This window comes from Musca autumnalis, unplaced genomic scaffold (assembly GCF_047663935.1).
Source record: "Musca autumnalis isolate F117 unplaced genomic scaffold, ASM4766393v1 scaffold_4, whole genome shotgun sequence".
NCBI lineage: Eukaryota > Metazoa > Arthropoda > Insecta > Diptera > Muscidae > Musca > Musca autumnalis.
The window spans coordinates 40,150,590-40,167,630 of record NW_027411977.1 but is presented as its reverse complement, the minus strand read 5'-3'; the positions used below and the strand labels follow the sequence as shown (position 1 = coordinate 40,167,630).

General features: G+C 36.2%; 2 protein-coding genes across 3 annotated transcripts in view; one reads left to right on the top strand and one right to left on the bottom strand.

The window, feature by feature from the left end:
* LOC141400824 (uncharacterized) overlaps positions 1-17,041 on the top strand; it is a 531,740-nt gene that overhangs the window by 402,937 nt on the left and 111,762 nt on the right. The gene's annotated exons all lie outside the window — the stretch shown is intronic.
* Positions 402-3,303, bottom strand: LOC141402915 (uncharacterized). Its single transcript, XM_073985042.1, is given in 2 exon segments — positions 402-413; positions 784-3,303. Coding segments are annotated over 2 exon segments (2,532 nt in total).

Sequence of the window (17,041 nt, the reverse complement as noted above, 5' to 3'; positions counted from 1 at the left end):
GAGCATATAAAAGACAATCATCAGCATACAACACACCTACAGAGTTATTCACCTGATGCGGAAAGTCATACATGTAAATACTGAATAAAAATAAATAAAATAAAATCGAACCCTGCGGAACTCCACAAGAGATTGTACCCAAATCAGACTTCAGATTTCCAAGTTGGATATAAAACTGTCTATCCGAAAAGAAATTTTTAAATATTTTAACAATGTGAGCCGAAAAACCTAACTGAATCATTTTATAAATAACTAGCGGATCCCGTCTGCTTCGCTAGACGTTAAATCTGAATTTGTAAACCGTATCGGGTACCATAGAAACATGTACAACCACGTGAACGGATACCAATATGCAGATGCTGAAGAAATCGAAATGTATGCGAACGAATCAATCGATCAAATTAATCGAATAACTACAAAAACACCAAATTTTTCTTTTAAATTAGTTTATTGTAAAGCTCTTTGGTAAACAACATTTTTGGTTTTACCATTAGGTGCGTACACAAACAAATCTGAAGGTTTCCCTACACGTGAACAGGCTACATACAATTGTCCATGTGAAAAACAATAATTCTCTAAATTTAAACCACACGCTTGCAATGATTGTCCTTGTGATTTGTTGATTGTCATAGCAAAAGCAAGTCGAATTGGGAACTGCAAACGTTTAAATTCAAAAGGCATGTCTGTTGGTATTATTGGAATACGTGGAATTAAGACGTCTTCACCTTTAAATTTTCCGTTCAAAATAGTGGCTTCAATAACATTGGTCATTAATTTCTTTACCACAAGTCTTGTACCATTACACAATTTTGGTTGATTCAGATTCCGCAACATAATAATAGGTGCTCCAACTTTCAATTGTAGATTGTGTGGTGGAAGTCCTGGTAGATCAAGTGAATTTAAAAATTCTGTGGGATAATTGACCACCTCATCTTCATTCATAACGGTGTCCACTGATTTAAATGTGAATAATTGGCCTGGTATCTCCTTTAAAACAGCCTCATTAATTTCACTGACATCTTTATTTTTTGCCGCTAATATAGCTCGTTCACTCAACCAACGATGATTTTTGTGTTGTTGTGCAATATCTGGAAAAACTCTTTCAATTGGCTCTTGTTTTGATTGAATGATGCGACAAAAATCAGTTGGTAGCGTGATTAGCCCTGTTTCATTATCTATCGGCATTTTTCCATCTCCAATTTTTAGCAACTGCTCAGAAAATTCAGCAGCCGATACGTCGTTTTGTAATTGAACACGTACATTTGTTGTTAGCGTTAATTTCTTTACATATTTCCACAAAATTGAAGATTTTAAAGACGCGTTCAATTCGTCAGCAGCAGTCGATCGGGGAATGACAGGTAAAGTTTGTCTAAAATCCCCTGCCAACAATACCAAGGCTCCACCGAATAATTGTCCATTCGTTCTTAGATCTTTCATGGTTCTGTCAAAAGCTTCCAATGATTTTTTATGTGCCATTGGACATTCATCCCACACGACAATAGCACACTGTTGCAAAACTTTTGCCATTCCAGATGACTTACTGATATTACATGTGGGATTCTCATTGAATTTCATATCCAAAGGCAGCTTAAGTGCGGAATGTGCTGTTCTACCACCATCTAACAATGTGGCAGCTATTCCAGATGATGCAAGAGCCAATGCTATCTTATTTTGTGAACGGATTGTTGCCAAAATTATTGAAATGAGGAATGTTTTCCCTGTTCCACCAGGTGCATCTAAAAAATAAAATCCACCGTTATTATTTGTAACTGTTTGCATCAGTGTGTTGTAAATGTTTCTTTGCTGTGCATTTAACTTCGGCAAATTTGATTCAACAAATGCACCTAACTCATTAAAGTCAAAATTATGTTCACGTTGCAAATCTCGGTTTAACAGATTGTGCATTGGGCGGTTTGGCGATACCATACCCAATTGTGATAATGCTTTATTTGCAATTGCAAGACAAATGTCTTCAATCATTATCAATGCTTCATTGTGGATTTCTGATGACATTGGATAATTCGGATTGAAAGTGGATCTACGCATTCGATTCAAAATATCCTCACACATAAAGTCTGCATAATTTCTCCATAATTCAAGAGGATTTGATGGACTACATGTTGCTATTATTATAGAAAATAATGTCCTAATTTGATGAGGTGGAGCAATAATGGATGATTAGGCAAGTGTAGCATCCCAATGAGTGTCATCCTCAAGTAAATGCAATTGTTGGCATGCTTCGCGAAATGTTGCACACATAAGTCCATGAATTGTCTTTAAATTATCAAATGATGTTGGTCCACGAACATTGATCAATAGTAATCGTAAATAGAAACATTCATTATGATTGGGATGAACTGTATATAGCCGTCCTAATGCATCTGTTGAAAACAGATTTGTATGACCTTCAACTGGTGTTCCTTGTTTACGCCTTTGAAAAACTTTTAGTGATTTATTCCACGTGTAGTACTTTGGAACTTCATAATACAACAATCCTCTTGCAAAGGTGTCACTTTCGCATAAATTAAAAAAAGCGGTCAATGTTGTAGGTGGTTGTGATGCTGCTCTTTGCAATGCAGTTTGATTTGTAAAGTACACACGTTGACCATTTTCAAGATGTACCGCTAATTGAACAACAGTGGGGTGTTTATCATGGATTGCGAATGAAAAAATCCGCCACACAGCTTCGTTAGTGCTAACGAATCGTCCTAATTGAAATTGAGTTATTTCATCATTTTGATTGGGGTCAGCTACACCAAAAACAGCCATATCGCTTCCTTTGTTTATGTATTTACAAATATATTTAATGGATTTTACTGAATTGCAAAATTCAACGTTGATATGAGCTTTGAATGTCTTCGATAACAGCGGGGAATAAGGAACGATCCATCGATTGTCAACTTCAACTTCCTGATTTTGAATATGCACAGTTGTCGATTTGCCATTATCATCAGTAGATCGTCGCCTATATAACGGATAACCATCATTGCCGGTAATAGTTTCAGCAATCAAATCTCTTGGATAACGTTTAGAACATTTTCCGTCAACCATACACGGCGAATTGATATTTAGTTGTCCACACGGACCGTGTATCATATTTTTGGTGACAACTTCAAATAATTCTGGATCGGTAGCTTGATCAGGAATTTCGGCGGATATTATGGCATCAATTTCATCCTGTCTTATTTTATTCACGTTCCAAATTAAGATGTGAGCATGTGGAAGACCTCTTTTCTGTCATTCTACTGAATACATCCAGCATCGTACTTCACCAAACACCTTATGTTTCACAATCATATCCATTAAAACTTTTAGCTTCTGTTTGAATACGCGTGCCGTTATATCGTGCCGATCTATAGGTGTTTGACCTGGCAATAAATGTTCTTTAATTTCGGTCCACTGTGGATTGCAGGTGAACGTTATAAACAAATCCGGACGACCGTAGTTTCTAACATAAGTCATTGCGTCCTGTGCATACTCATGCATATGTCGTGGGCTACCTGTATATGAAGACGGCAAAATTGTTACCGAACCAATGTCATTTGGGTTAATATTAGCATCATTGTTCACAGCGTCACGCAAATGTATATACTCCTCCACACGTAATTTTGCTTGATTAAATCGAATATAGTTTAAGCGCTCAGATTCAATTTTGGCATACATGTCAACTACATATTGATGAAACAATCTCTGACATTTCAAAATGTGATTATTCTCATTCCTACGTATCATTAATCTGTATGCATAATAGTTCATTGCACTGACCTTTTTGTTTGTTTCCAATCCTGAAATTTTATTTGTATTCCCTCCACCATATTATGGTATATAAAGATTGTCATTCCTCCTGTAACTCCTCAAAATAATCATTTTAAATCCCGCAAAGTATACATATTCCTGTAGTGCGATTCTCTAACTCATTTTTTGAGTTACCGACAATTGTCGGTAAAATTAAAACGCAAAATTATGCATGAAAACTTCAAATATAAGTTGACAGCACTCTTTCTATCGGTGGAACTTAGCGATAACATTACCGAAATATTTCAACTCAAAAAATGAGTTAGAGAATCGCACTACTGATCAGCGTGCAATTCAACATCGATATAGCCAATTCTACCTTTGAAAATGACTTTAGCTTCCGAACAGATTGAAGAAGGTCAATAAAATTTTGTAGGAATTTGTAGGCGCGAAAAAACTTTCCCTATGTTGGTCTACGTTTTGGCATAGTCCCTATACAAAGTGACGCGTCGACGTTTTAAGGCATTTTGAAGGTATTGGCCCCATTTGCACACCGAATAGGTTGTACTTTGTTATTTAGTGATTCCATAGGCTAAAAATCATTTCTACTAAAATTTCTTATATAGATCCACGTTTTGGTATATCCACATATGAAGCGACGCGTCACTTTACGGAATTTTGAAGGTATTAGTCTCATTTGACAACCGAATTGGTAGTAATTTCCACATTTGGCAAATTTCTCCACTAAAAGTGTTAGACATGGATATACGATTCAATAACACCCCATAAGCGGTAACTCGATATCTTTGTTTTTTTTTTGTCTCATTATACTATCAAAATGGCTGAATTTGGTGTTAGTCTTCGATTGGGTTTTTCCCCAGTAATTTGTTGATCTAGGTGCACGTTTTAATATACTCCCCATAGAACTGTACCTCCCGATGTTCGATATTTGATGTCACACACATTAGTCATTCAGTCTCCATTATAACTATTAGATATTGGCAAAGGTCCACGTTTTAGTATATACTTTCATAACGGTACCGCCCGATGGTGTAGTGTATAAATGATCGGCCCGGCCGAACTTTATGATGTTTCAGTTGTTATTTGTAACGTTATATTTTCAGTTATTACCAGTTGAAGGATCATGCATTCTGACATTGATATTATAACCGTCTTCACCTTCCCAAAACAAAATTGGATATTGCAAAGCATCGTAACAGCGGTGAAGCTCAGAAACGCGTTGAAGTTGATCATTTCTGCGATGAATAACAATATCTCTTTGGTGAAACTGTTCTCCAACAATTACAATTGCCACATCGTCGATAGTCGGTGCATTGAATCTTCGTTCATGTTGCCCAACCGGTGTTTTATCAGCTCTAATAACAATTCTGTGATCATCAGATGGTATTCTATTCAATGCCGTTTTAAACAATCTAACTAATTCATTGTGTTGATGAAATAGATCTTGCAGTTCTGAAACTATCTGTCTTCTAACATTTGGAAAGATAGAGCATCGTTGATTTAGTTCTTCGGCTTGATTTCCAATAAAATATATTTGCAAAAATTCATAATTGGCATCAGCAAATGGCAACAATGACCCCACTTGATGATAAACCTGACCTTGAATCTGCATTAAAGAAAATTAATCAGAATGAGAATCACAATAATTGCACATTCCTCAGAACTAATTAATTACCTTAAATGTTGGCATGAAATTGCCCTCACTAATTATATTTGTTGCGCCGAAAGAAGTCATTTGGAAACTGGAATTGTATGACTGAATATTCTTAAGAAAATGTTTCGATTCTGGTGTTGTACCCGAAACTAACGTTCGTAATGGTTCTGGTGGTTGATTTAAGGCAGGTAATTTAACTTTACCATTTGCACAACATAAACCTGGCGCTTCCGTTTTGAATTTAACTGCATTGCAATGTACACAAAAGTTGTTCATTGTTCCAATCGCAACATCCGGAAGCGAGCTATAATCAATCGTGCTATCATAATTGAATGCCGCACGATTCAATTCTAATCTAACACGCGATTGTCTACGTACTCGTTGCGACAAATTGTCCAGATATGATCGTCCACCTGACCGATTACGTCTCATTCTTTCTCGATCTTCGATATTCCGTACTTGTAGCTGTTCTTCATTTAATCGAGAACGCGATCGTGCCATTCGTTTATGTGCAGCTTGACTTTGTTGCGAACGTTCTTCATCGCTTAGTGCAGATCTTACGGCAGCTATTCGTACGTCGACCAAAGTTGTGATTTCTACTTCGCCTGGGCATTCTATTAAGATTGTTGTTTTGTTGTTGTTCACAATAAATCGGATATTTCAATGAATGTTTCCCTTCAATAATTTGCGTACACGATAATTTGTAATACGTATTACAAATGTTTCCAATTTTGACAGTTATATAAAGAAAAAATTAGGAAGTACGCAGACACACATAAAAATTAAACTTTTCATCTATGACATTCAGTATTTTATACATTTCCATTATTTGAAAGGAAACACAATTAGAAAAACATAAACTTTTTGGAATGTTAATTGAATTTATATCGGCTACTTTTATAATTGTATGGTTTATATATTAAGAAATGTGTTGTCACTTTTGCATTACCGTTAAAAAGTTCCCGCAGGGATTGCATGCAACATTTCAATTGCAGTTATTTCTTTTCATTCTTCATTAAGAAGGGAAATCTTTCTGAGAAAGCTATATATATGGTTTTAGGTGTATCCAGTACATGAAATCGACTAAAAAATATATGTGGGCGCTGTATTCAAATCTGCACCGATTTCAATATAATTTGGAAAATTCATTTCTACTCCAAATTCTGTAACACGAACCAAATTTCGAGTGGTTGGTACATCAAATACATGATATCGGCCAAAAATATATATGGGAGTCATATACAAATCTATACTGATTTCAATATAATTTGGCATACTTATTTCCACATCCAATTTCGCCACATATGCCAAATTAAATAGAAATTGGATAAACACTGCATGATTCGTGCAGCAAATACCTGAAATCGGCCGAAAATATATATGGGAGCTATATCCAAATCTGAACCGATTTCTATATAATTTGGTACGCTTATCTCTACGTACAATTCCATCACATATTCCAAATTTCATAGAAATTGGATATACATAGCGTGTTTGGTGCATCAAATACCTAAAATCGGCCGAAAATATATATGGGAGCTATATCCAAATCTGAACCGATTTCAGTATAATTTGGCAAATGTATTCCTTGAACAATTTCCATCACACACTCCAAATTTGGAGGCAATATCCTTTACCGTTCTATAGATATTCGCACTCATCATATATATTTGTTATTGTACCTCCGAATCAGATGCTATATCTCCCGATGAACGTGGAATTTCAAGGATTTATATAGCCAATGTTACTTTCAGACGATGTACTAATAAACGCTGAACATTTTTCTTCAAAATATATTTTTTGCAAATATCCGCGGATTTTTTCGCGATATCAAAAAATAAAATATGTCAAAACCTTCCTTAGATAAATACAAATATTTTAGAACAAACGCGGAACAAATCGGTTGTGAATTGGTCGAGTTTTTGATTCACGAACGAACGTCATTTCGGTTTTATATAATAGATGCCATCATGATATGTGCGATCAAAGGCTTTTTCAACATCCAATGAAACAGCAACTGTGCAAGATTTCCTACGTAAGTGCGAAATAATATCGCTATGAAATTTTGAAAGAGCATCTAGTGTAGAATGACCTTTTCTGAATCCAAATTGGAAAGGGGGAATATACTCTGCAGAAATTTCTAAATCCATTTTTTTACAAAGTATTTTCTCCAACAATTTCCTAAATTAGATAACAAGGAAATCGGTCTCAAGTTATTAATATCGCAACAATTCGGATTCTTTTTAATAAGCAATATCTTTCCAATTTTCCAATTTTTAGGAAAATAAGAGTTGTTTATACAGTTGTTAAATATTATAACTAAATATTTTATAGCATTAAATGGGAACATGCGAATCAAAAAGTTTGAAATATTTTGTCTACATACCAATAAATAACCAATGACGAATATACAGAAAAACAAAACATAGTTTATTTCTGAAACAAAACCGATTAAATGTCAGAAAGGACAATGGAAACGGGACAAAATCGATAAGTTGTCAAAGAGAACCGCACCTAAAATCTTCTGAGCAAGATTTTTGTAGAATATTTAGATGCTGAAAAATCTCATCTTGTGGTACTTTCACAACGGTTCAAGAAATAAAGGACGAAAAGGACATGAAATGCATTGAGTTAGAAGAATAAAATGTTCTACAAAAAGATTCGCCAATCGATTTGACTGAAGATATGTCACATCAAAACGAAGCTATAACAACGCAAAAAGACATATGGAGCTATTTTCCCAAGTATTATAGGGAAGAAATCAAAAACTTCATCGCGCTATATCTCAGAAAGTTGACCTATGGCGAAAATTTCCTTTTGGCTTCTTAGTACACTCATCAAAGACTTTCAACTCCAAAAGAAATTTTCCACCCCCCAAAAATGCTGCTGCACAGTGTTATTATATCTCTTTTAGGGGTCTGGTGTAGGGTGTTTGTGAGGTGGTTATAAAATTCTTCTTTAATTGAATCTTCAGCTTCGCCCGTCGGAGTGTACTATTGGATTATGGTAATGCACTTTTTTGCTTTGGTATAAAATCGAGCAGTAATGATGCGATCTAAGACAGGGTCCCAAGATTTGAGAGATTGACCATGTTGTTTAGCTATCAAGAAACCCACACTGCTTCCATTCTTCAAAGTTTTACCACTATACAATACGACATTTCCATTCTTTTTCGTGATTTGGTTGCTCATGAACCATCTTATCTCGCTTATTCCAAGGATGACGACACCGACGTAGCCAGAGGGGGGGGTCCGGGGGGCACGACATCCCCGCCCATTTCTGTTCTACCGCAGTGTCGTAAATGTCTATTGGACAAAAGAATTTTTCTGCCGAATTTTTATGTTTTGTTTGACATTTCGAATGTTAATAAAATCAAGATTTTTGAGCATGAGGTCAATGTTTATATTTTACTAGCTGAACCCGGTCCGCTTCGCTACCCCGAATAAGATAAAATATATTTTGACAAATTTATTTGTAGGTCAATTTTCGTCACTCATTGCAACTTTCATTAAAATCGGGTATATAAAGCGTGTTTGGTGCATCAAATACATGAAATCGGCCGAATATATATATGGGCGCTATATCCAAATCTGAACCGATTTCAATATAATTTTGCAAATTTATTTCTAGACCAAATTCCTGCACACATCCAAAATTTGGAGACATTATCTGTTACCATTCTGTAGAAATTTGCATAAAAAATCTAAATTTTTGGGAGGTACCTCCGATTCTGATACTATATCTCCGGAATTTCAGAAATTTTTATAGCCTATGTTACTTTTAGGCCATATAGTGATATACTCTAAAAATCTCAGGAAGATCGGTTCAGCGGTTTTTGAGTCCATAAACTTCAAACAAACGTACAAACATTTTTCTACTTTATACATTTGATTTATTACATATTATTTCCAATATTTCAAAATTACAATGAATTTCATCTTCATGGATTTTTCTGTCGATTACCTTGTGACGACAAACGAAATCTAAAAACTGATCGGAAACAGGTTCTTCTTCGTCAAAATATTAACAAGTACCACTCGAATTTGCGAATAGGAATATACCCTGAGACTGTGTGAATTGCAACTTTCATCTATAGACAGATCGAATAGCGGCTACACAGCCAAAATCCTTAAACCCAAAAACTATGCATTAGAAGATTTTCAGAAATTTGTAGCCATTTTCGGACGTATGAACTTGCAAACAAAATATGGATTTGTATCATTGATCACAAGTGTTGCGGAGGAGGTATGGAGAAATGGACCGGTCCGACATAGTTCATTTTGGGAATAAATCTTATTTTGGGAGTCATTCCTTTTAAAAGATATTGCGCCCACCAGTCATTTCAGATCGTCACAGTATAATTTTCACCTTTTGACTCTTATGTCAGGAAATATGGACTTGCCCACGAAAAACATAATACCACTCTAAACACAAGGAATACCTGCAGTAAAAATTTCTAAAGGTCCTCAAATAGACCATAAACTGCACTTAAACAACTATTTTGAAGGTTTGTGAGGGAGGTACCCCAGTATGGCAAAAACTAAGTTTGGAAAAAATATTAAAGTTTGGACCAAATCTGTTGCTCCGTTCAAGAAAACTCGCGCATACCACTTTAGCTAAAATTCTTGAAATTTGGGGGGAAATACGAGAAGAAGTAGATCGAAAAGCACCACCTTCGAATTTTGCATATATAATGCTCGCTGAAATGTTGCGATAAACAAAGTTTGGACCAACGCAGTATCCGGTTCGAAAGTTGTCGTGCGCACTAGCCACTACACATGATTGCCTTAGGTGTTCTTTACAGCTTTCGGGCCATTTTCTCTGGAAGTATAGACTTGCCTCTGAAAAACTTGTACTGTAGTAATACTACTCTGCGGAAGTTTGCCGAAAGAGTAGATCGATATGGCCCATCTTCGAAGTTGATCAAGATATCACGAAGGCCAAATTTTGGACGAATTGGTTGATCTGTTTGAGAATTATCGTGCTCTCCAGGCGGCTACCCAGACGAACGAACATAGCTAAGTCGACTCCAAGTTTTCTGGCCCTAAAGCCATTATTTCGAGGAGGCACATTTTGGCTAAAGGCTGAGAGTATAAAAATGTAGATTGGGAAAAATTGTGTTTATGGATTTTTGCTAAAAGAATGTATACATGTATAGACCTTGGATTGGGCGACATAATTTCATTTTAAAAGAAGTTTTCCTTGTTCCTGATCAACTTATGAGAAGATCCAGAATTTCTATAAGTGAAGTCCGACGATTGGACGCCAACATTAGTCTATTGACAGATGCACGATATGGCGACATAATTTGTCATTTGCATAACCACGATTAGGTGCTAGAATTTCTTGATGGATAGACTAACTATTACTCAGCATTGGTTCTCGGCATTCAGAAATTCATTGTGATAAGTAGACATCGGATTTTTCATATTTTTGAAAATTATAATGTTAATATATTTGAAAACTAAATGGTATGATATTTCTAAGGTTTTCCGTTGTATTCCCTTTCTTTTGGTCTGAATCACTGAATTTCATAACATTCACTGTAATTGTGAATTATTTGATAGATGATACTTCCAAAAATATATGGGATTATTAATATATTCATTGTTTTGACCATATATTAACTGTGACATATTGCCAAAAAAGTTCTAAAGACAAGATAAAATTGGCCAAGAAGTCTTATTAAAAATAGCATTTGAATTAAAAAATATTAATGAAAATTATTTCATCAGTAGAATAAGTTTAAAATAAGATTTACATCTTTGCTAAATAAGACATTTTCGCTATCATAAGCTTTCAAAATTTTGGTCCGGTGGGACCCCCCCTCGATATGAAATCCTGGCTACGTCCCTGGATGGCGATATTATATTTGCTGGAGGATCTATCAAATCCCACACGGGGTATTATTTACTATTTATCATATTTTATTTTTTATATTTTATTATTGACTATTTAAAATGTATTGTTTACCTTTTATTATCTCTTACTCATTGTTTATTTTTACGCCAGTACAAATTATTCATTATATGATTATAATTAAGTAATACAATATAATATATTGTGTGAAAATAATATTAATAATGCAGTTACATTTACAAATTTTTGTTATACATTATTGCTTATTTTTTGCAGGTATGTATACACTGTTGGTTGTTTATTTACTCGTTGTTGTAGGGTAAGTATGTTAACTAAATTTTATAATAACGGAAGTATATGACAAATTACTCAGTCCATTATCTGGAATTCCTTCTTATCTCAAATTCTTCACTTCACATTCACATCACTCGAAGAGAACATTAGCATTACTGAAAGGAATGTAGCTGGAAAGGCGGACAATTACCCTACAGTGTCTATTAACATTATGCTGGTGCTTAACGCTTCAGCTGAATTTTCTGATATTTCAATGAAATTAAGGTATCTTACGTTTATATCAGAGTACGTAAAAATACTTTAAATAACATTTCCAATCGTTTCGTTTCGTATTTTCCATAGGAACAATACAAAACGAAACATAACCCTCGTTGGCCGAGCTCGCTGTTTAGTTTCGTTTTGTTTACATTCGTGAGTACGAACAAAACGAAAAGCGAAAAGTACTCAACACCACAACAACAGATAGAACACTAAATAGTACTTAACACATGTGAATAAATCAAAAACGTTTGGTGGTTGATAAAATTCACTGTGGTATGCTGATGCTAACTTATAGGGTTGTTAAGCAATCACATGTGTGTGTGTGTGTGTGTCTGAGTGTGTCATTGACCATAACGCACGGCAAACGTTTCCCAAAAATACTTGTCGTTTCGGTGGTGAATGAAACAACTCGGCAAAGCATAGCCGAAGTTACATTTCACCAATCGTACGGTTTCCATCTTTTTACGTTGAAAAGTTTGTGTTTTTGTTTTGGTTGTGAGAATGAAACGATTCAGAGAAGCTGAAAAGTTTGTGGCGTTGTGTGATTGGTACGGGAATCGTTTTGTTTCTTTCCGTTCATTGGTTTATATTAACCAATTTTAAATCAACATCAGCTCAACAAAATGTTTACTTTTTATAACTTTTGATCAATTCAAGAAAAGTCAATTCTTTTCCAAAAGAGGAAATTTAAATCCTTATTATTCGAGTATGTTAAAAAAAGTATACCAAGAATATGAATCTCTTGCGGCAAACAATAATAAAATCATATGCAAAAAATATCCACAAAGAAATCTAAAATATTGTATTTTAAAATGTATCCCCTTTTTCCCAGAATGCAAAATGTGAAATTTTCGAAAAGTTTCCTGTTCTCTTATCAAATTATTCTTATTGCGTACATAGAAAGAAGAATACATACATAGACAAATTTATGATGTCTGTGCAAAAATTTTTTAGATAAAGTTTCAAATGTTCCCCGATGGCTATACATTGTTATGTTTCTACTTGAATGGGGTGGAGGGAGGCGGAGGGAAACAGAGAATGAATGAATACTGGCATTAAGACATTTCTACTAAACGCATATTTCACACAACATTAACGTTGGGTGGGAAAGGAATCAAATCAGCAGCTTCAACCAATAATACAATGAGAAATGCAACAATAAATCTTTGTGCAAGTATTAGAAAGAATAATGTTATACATAGAGTTACTGTTTATATTTTAGATCATGATATAAATCCATAAATTCAAAAATATAAATTTACTAATGAAGAAGGTAATCCTATGTCTGGTATAAGTGACTGTATTGAAGGTCTTCGATAGGTTCCGAAGCGTGGTCTTTTCGGCTTTAAAAATTCCACAGGATGAGCGAACGCCATGTTTTACTGTGTATTTTGTCAAAATCCACGCTGAGCAACCACTCCTTATGTGTATTTCCTCAAACCTCTTATAACAGAGAAAAATTGCATCTACCACTGTGTTTTTGGTATTGAAATTGAATTTATATTTCTACCATGCAATCTATCACAATTGAGCGGGTGGGGTAACCCTATAACAACTAAACCCAATATTAAATCATAAAATTGAAATGAATGCAAATTTAAAATTTTACATTTTATAAGTATTCACAGAATCAAACATACACGCAAATACATACATACGTACATCTATGCAAGAAAATCATGCAAACGAAGGAAACTTGGAACTACTGAATGCAACTCAAAGTTATGGTTGGGCATTTATTTTGAACTTCAAATCCTCCATGTCATATTAAATGTTTCCAAAGCTTCTTTTTCGAGGAAGATAAACATACAAATATTTATGGTATGGTATATGAAATAATAGCTGCGAACCGAGTGGAATGGTTGGCTGATACCCAAGGCAACATCTCGAAAATCGATGCAGTGTGTTGTGCCTGTGTGTATGCCTGTATTTTTGTTTGTGGTTGTACATAAATTTGACTATTTTGTTAAAGCAGATTTATGTACATATACAAATCTAACGAGAGGGTATAGTTTTAAAGAAGTTATGGGAGGGAATAATAATAATACGAAAAAAAATATTTTATGGAATTTTATTATTATTTTTCATTGGAGAAGTGGTTTGGAAGTTGAGGTTTATTGGAGTTCTTGTATGTTTGTAATAATTGTTTAAACAAATCAGCATGTGTGAACTGAAACATTTATATAGAATACCGGCTAACCGTTTCCCAAAAAATATGTATTTAGGCGGTTTTCAGAATTTTGTGGCCGTTTTCGACATATGAACTTGCCGTCAATGGAGGAGGTACCTGAAAGAATGCATCGGCATAGTCCATTATGGAAGAGGATCTTATTTTGTGAATCATTTCATTTCCTTTTTATTTTAGCTGGTCACCTTATAATTTAAAGCTTTTGGACGATTATGCCAGAAATTATGGACTTTCTAACAGGACCACAAGGAGTACCTTGAACAAAAAATTTAATTTAATTTTTAACTTTTGTGAGGGAGGTACTTCTAATATGTGGACCGATATAACCCACTTTCGAACTTAAACTGAGTTTGGACAAAATATTACGAAATCGAAAGTTTGGACCAAATCGTTTACATCTTCTACAGTTATCGTTCAGATAATTTTTGTGTTCCATCCAGGCAGACATACGGACTCCACATTGTGTGAAACGGGTAATTTTATTATGGATAACATATTACAAGGAGCAAATTGTGAACCGAATTGGTTGAACCGTTCGAGAGTTATCGTATGCTCCTCCCAGCCAGACAGACGGACGGACATAGCTAAAACGGCTCTATATTGTCTGAAACGGATTTCGTTGAAACATTCTTGAGGTATAAACATTTTGCTGCAGATGATCGAGAAGACGATGGGTTCGGCGCTCGGGTATCGGTGTTCGGGAACACTATGAGTACGGCGTTCGGGTGTTGACACGATGGATTCGTCGCTCGGGTGTTAGTATGGGGCTACGAACTAGTGTCTACAATGTACCACTACCCAAACAGTGGAACAGCTGACCCGAAGGCCCTGTAGAACTGAAAAACCCAAAGGCCCAGATGACTCGGAGGCCCTGTAGAACCGAAAACCCGAAGGTCCAATGCCGAATGGAACAGACGACCCGAAGGCCTATACTTACTTACTTAGCTGGCCCATTACAGAACATTTGTTCCATAGACCGAACCAAGAAATGATCTCCAATTCTATCTATTTGTTGCTTCGCACTTTGGAATACCGCGCCTTTTCATCTCATCATCCACATGTTTGTGCCATCTATTCCTTGCCCTGCCAATTCTGCTTGCACCGCCAAGCGCTTCGTATTTATACGCCTTTTTAGCGGGTCCATCTTCGCCCATTCTTATTATATGGTCTAGCCAACGCAATCGTTGCATCTCGATACGCTTAACAATATTGATATCGTTGTATAGCAGATACAGCTCGTGGTTCATGCGACGTCGATATTCACCGTCAACGCACATTGGTCCGCAGATCTTTCGACGAATTTTTCTCTCAAACACACCAAGCACTGCCATGTCTCCTTGCGCAAGTACCCAGGCTTCGGAGCCATACATCAGCACGGGTAGTATCAGTGTTTTGTAGAGCGTTATTAGTGTTTGACGAAATGTGGCTTTGTTTTTAAACTGCTTACTTAAACCAAAGCAGCATCTGTTGGCCAATAGAATTCTTCTTTTTATTTCACAACTGATGTCGTCTTTTACTACCTCAAAATTATAGGAACCAACACATTTGGTCCGAGCTTAATGGACGCATTGCGCGTCGACACCATCAACTTGGTCTAGTCACCGTTTACCGCCAGACCCACTTTAGCAGATTCTCCTTCGGCCTTCATAAAGGTATCAGTTACTTCTTTTACTGATCGTCCCATGATGTCTATATCATCAGCATAAGCAAGTAACATGTGGCTGTTGGTGTAGATTGTGCCACTTCTTTTGACGTTTGCCTCTCGCATAAGCTTTTCCAGAAGGATGTTGAAGTAATCAAACGAAAGGCTGTCTCCTTGTCGGAAAAATTTTTTGGTACAAAACTCTTCGGAGAGGTTCTTGCCTATTTAAAGTCAGTTAAAGTCATTTTTCAAAGCCGGATGAGCTTTGCGGGATACCAAATTCAGACATGGCTTGGAATACCTTTGAACGCAGCGGGCTGTTGAAGGCTGCTTTATAATCGACACAAAGGTGGTAGGTGTCGATCTGCATCTCTTGGGTCTTCTGCAGGATTTGCCGCAGGGTAAAATCTGGTCAATGGTGGACTTGCCAGGTCTAAAGCCGCATTGGTATGATCCAATTATTTCGTTGACCATAGGCTTTAGTCGTTCGCACAATATCCCTGACACGATCTTGTAGGCAATAGGGAGTAGAATTATGCCCCTATAGTTAGAGCATACAGTCTTATCTCCCTTCTTGTGGACGGGGCACAGGATACTCAGGTTCCAATCGTCGGGTAATCGTTCTTCCTGCCAGATGGTGCTAACTAGCTGATGAATACACCTTATCAGCGTGTCGCCTCCTGTTTTAAACAGCTCGGCTGGTAGGCCATCAGCTCCTGCTGTCTTATTATTCTTCAGCCGGTTTATTGATGTCTTTACCTCATCTTGGCCGGGTGGTATACATTCAATACCATCTTCTGGGATTGGATCTGTGGTATCTTCGTTGACTTCGCTACTATTGGATGCCAACAGTTCGGAAAAATGTTCTTTACATATCCTTAGCATACTATCTGTATCAGTTACCAGATTACCTTGCTGGTCTCTACAGGAGGATGTGCCAGTTCCAAAGCCATCAGTTTGATGTTTCATTCTTTGGTAGAATTTTCGAACTTCATTCGGGTTCCTGTACATCTCGATTTTTTCACACTCCCGCTTTTCCATCTCTCTCTCTTTTTCCTGCGGAAAAGACATTTCTCCACTCTCCTTTTCTCCCGATATCTCTCTCGTGCGCTACGCGTTGCTACGGATTGTAAAGTAGCTCTACATGCCGCATTTTTCTCTTCGGTGACAGCACGACACTCCTGATCATACCATGGATTCCTTGGTGGAGGTCTCTGGTATCCAAGTATGGATTTTGCGGATGTTTGCACAGAGTTCGAAAATAAACAGTACACTAACATAGTGTACCGCTCCGAGTACAGTATCACTAAAATATTTTTAGCGTTAGTGTTTCGGAACACAAACACTAAAAAATATTTTAGTGATACTGTTCCGGAGCACAACGATA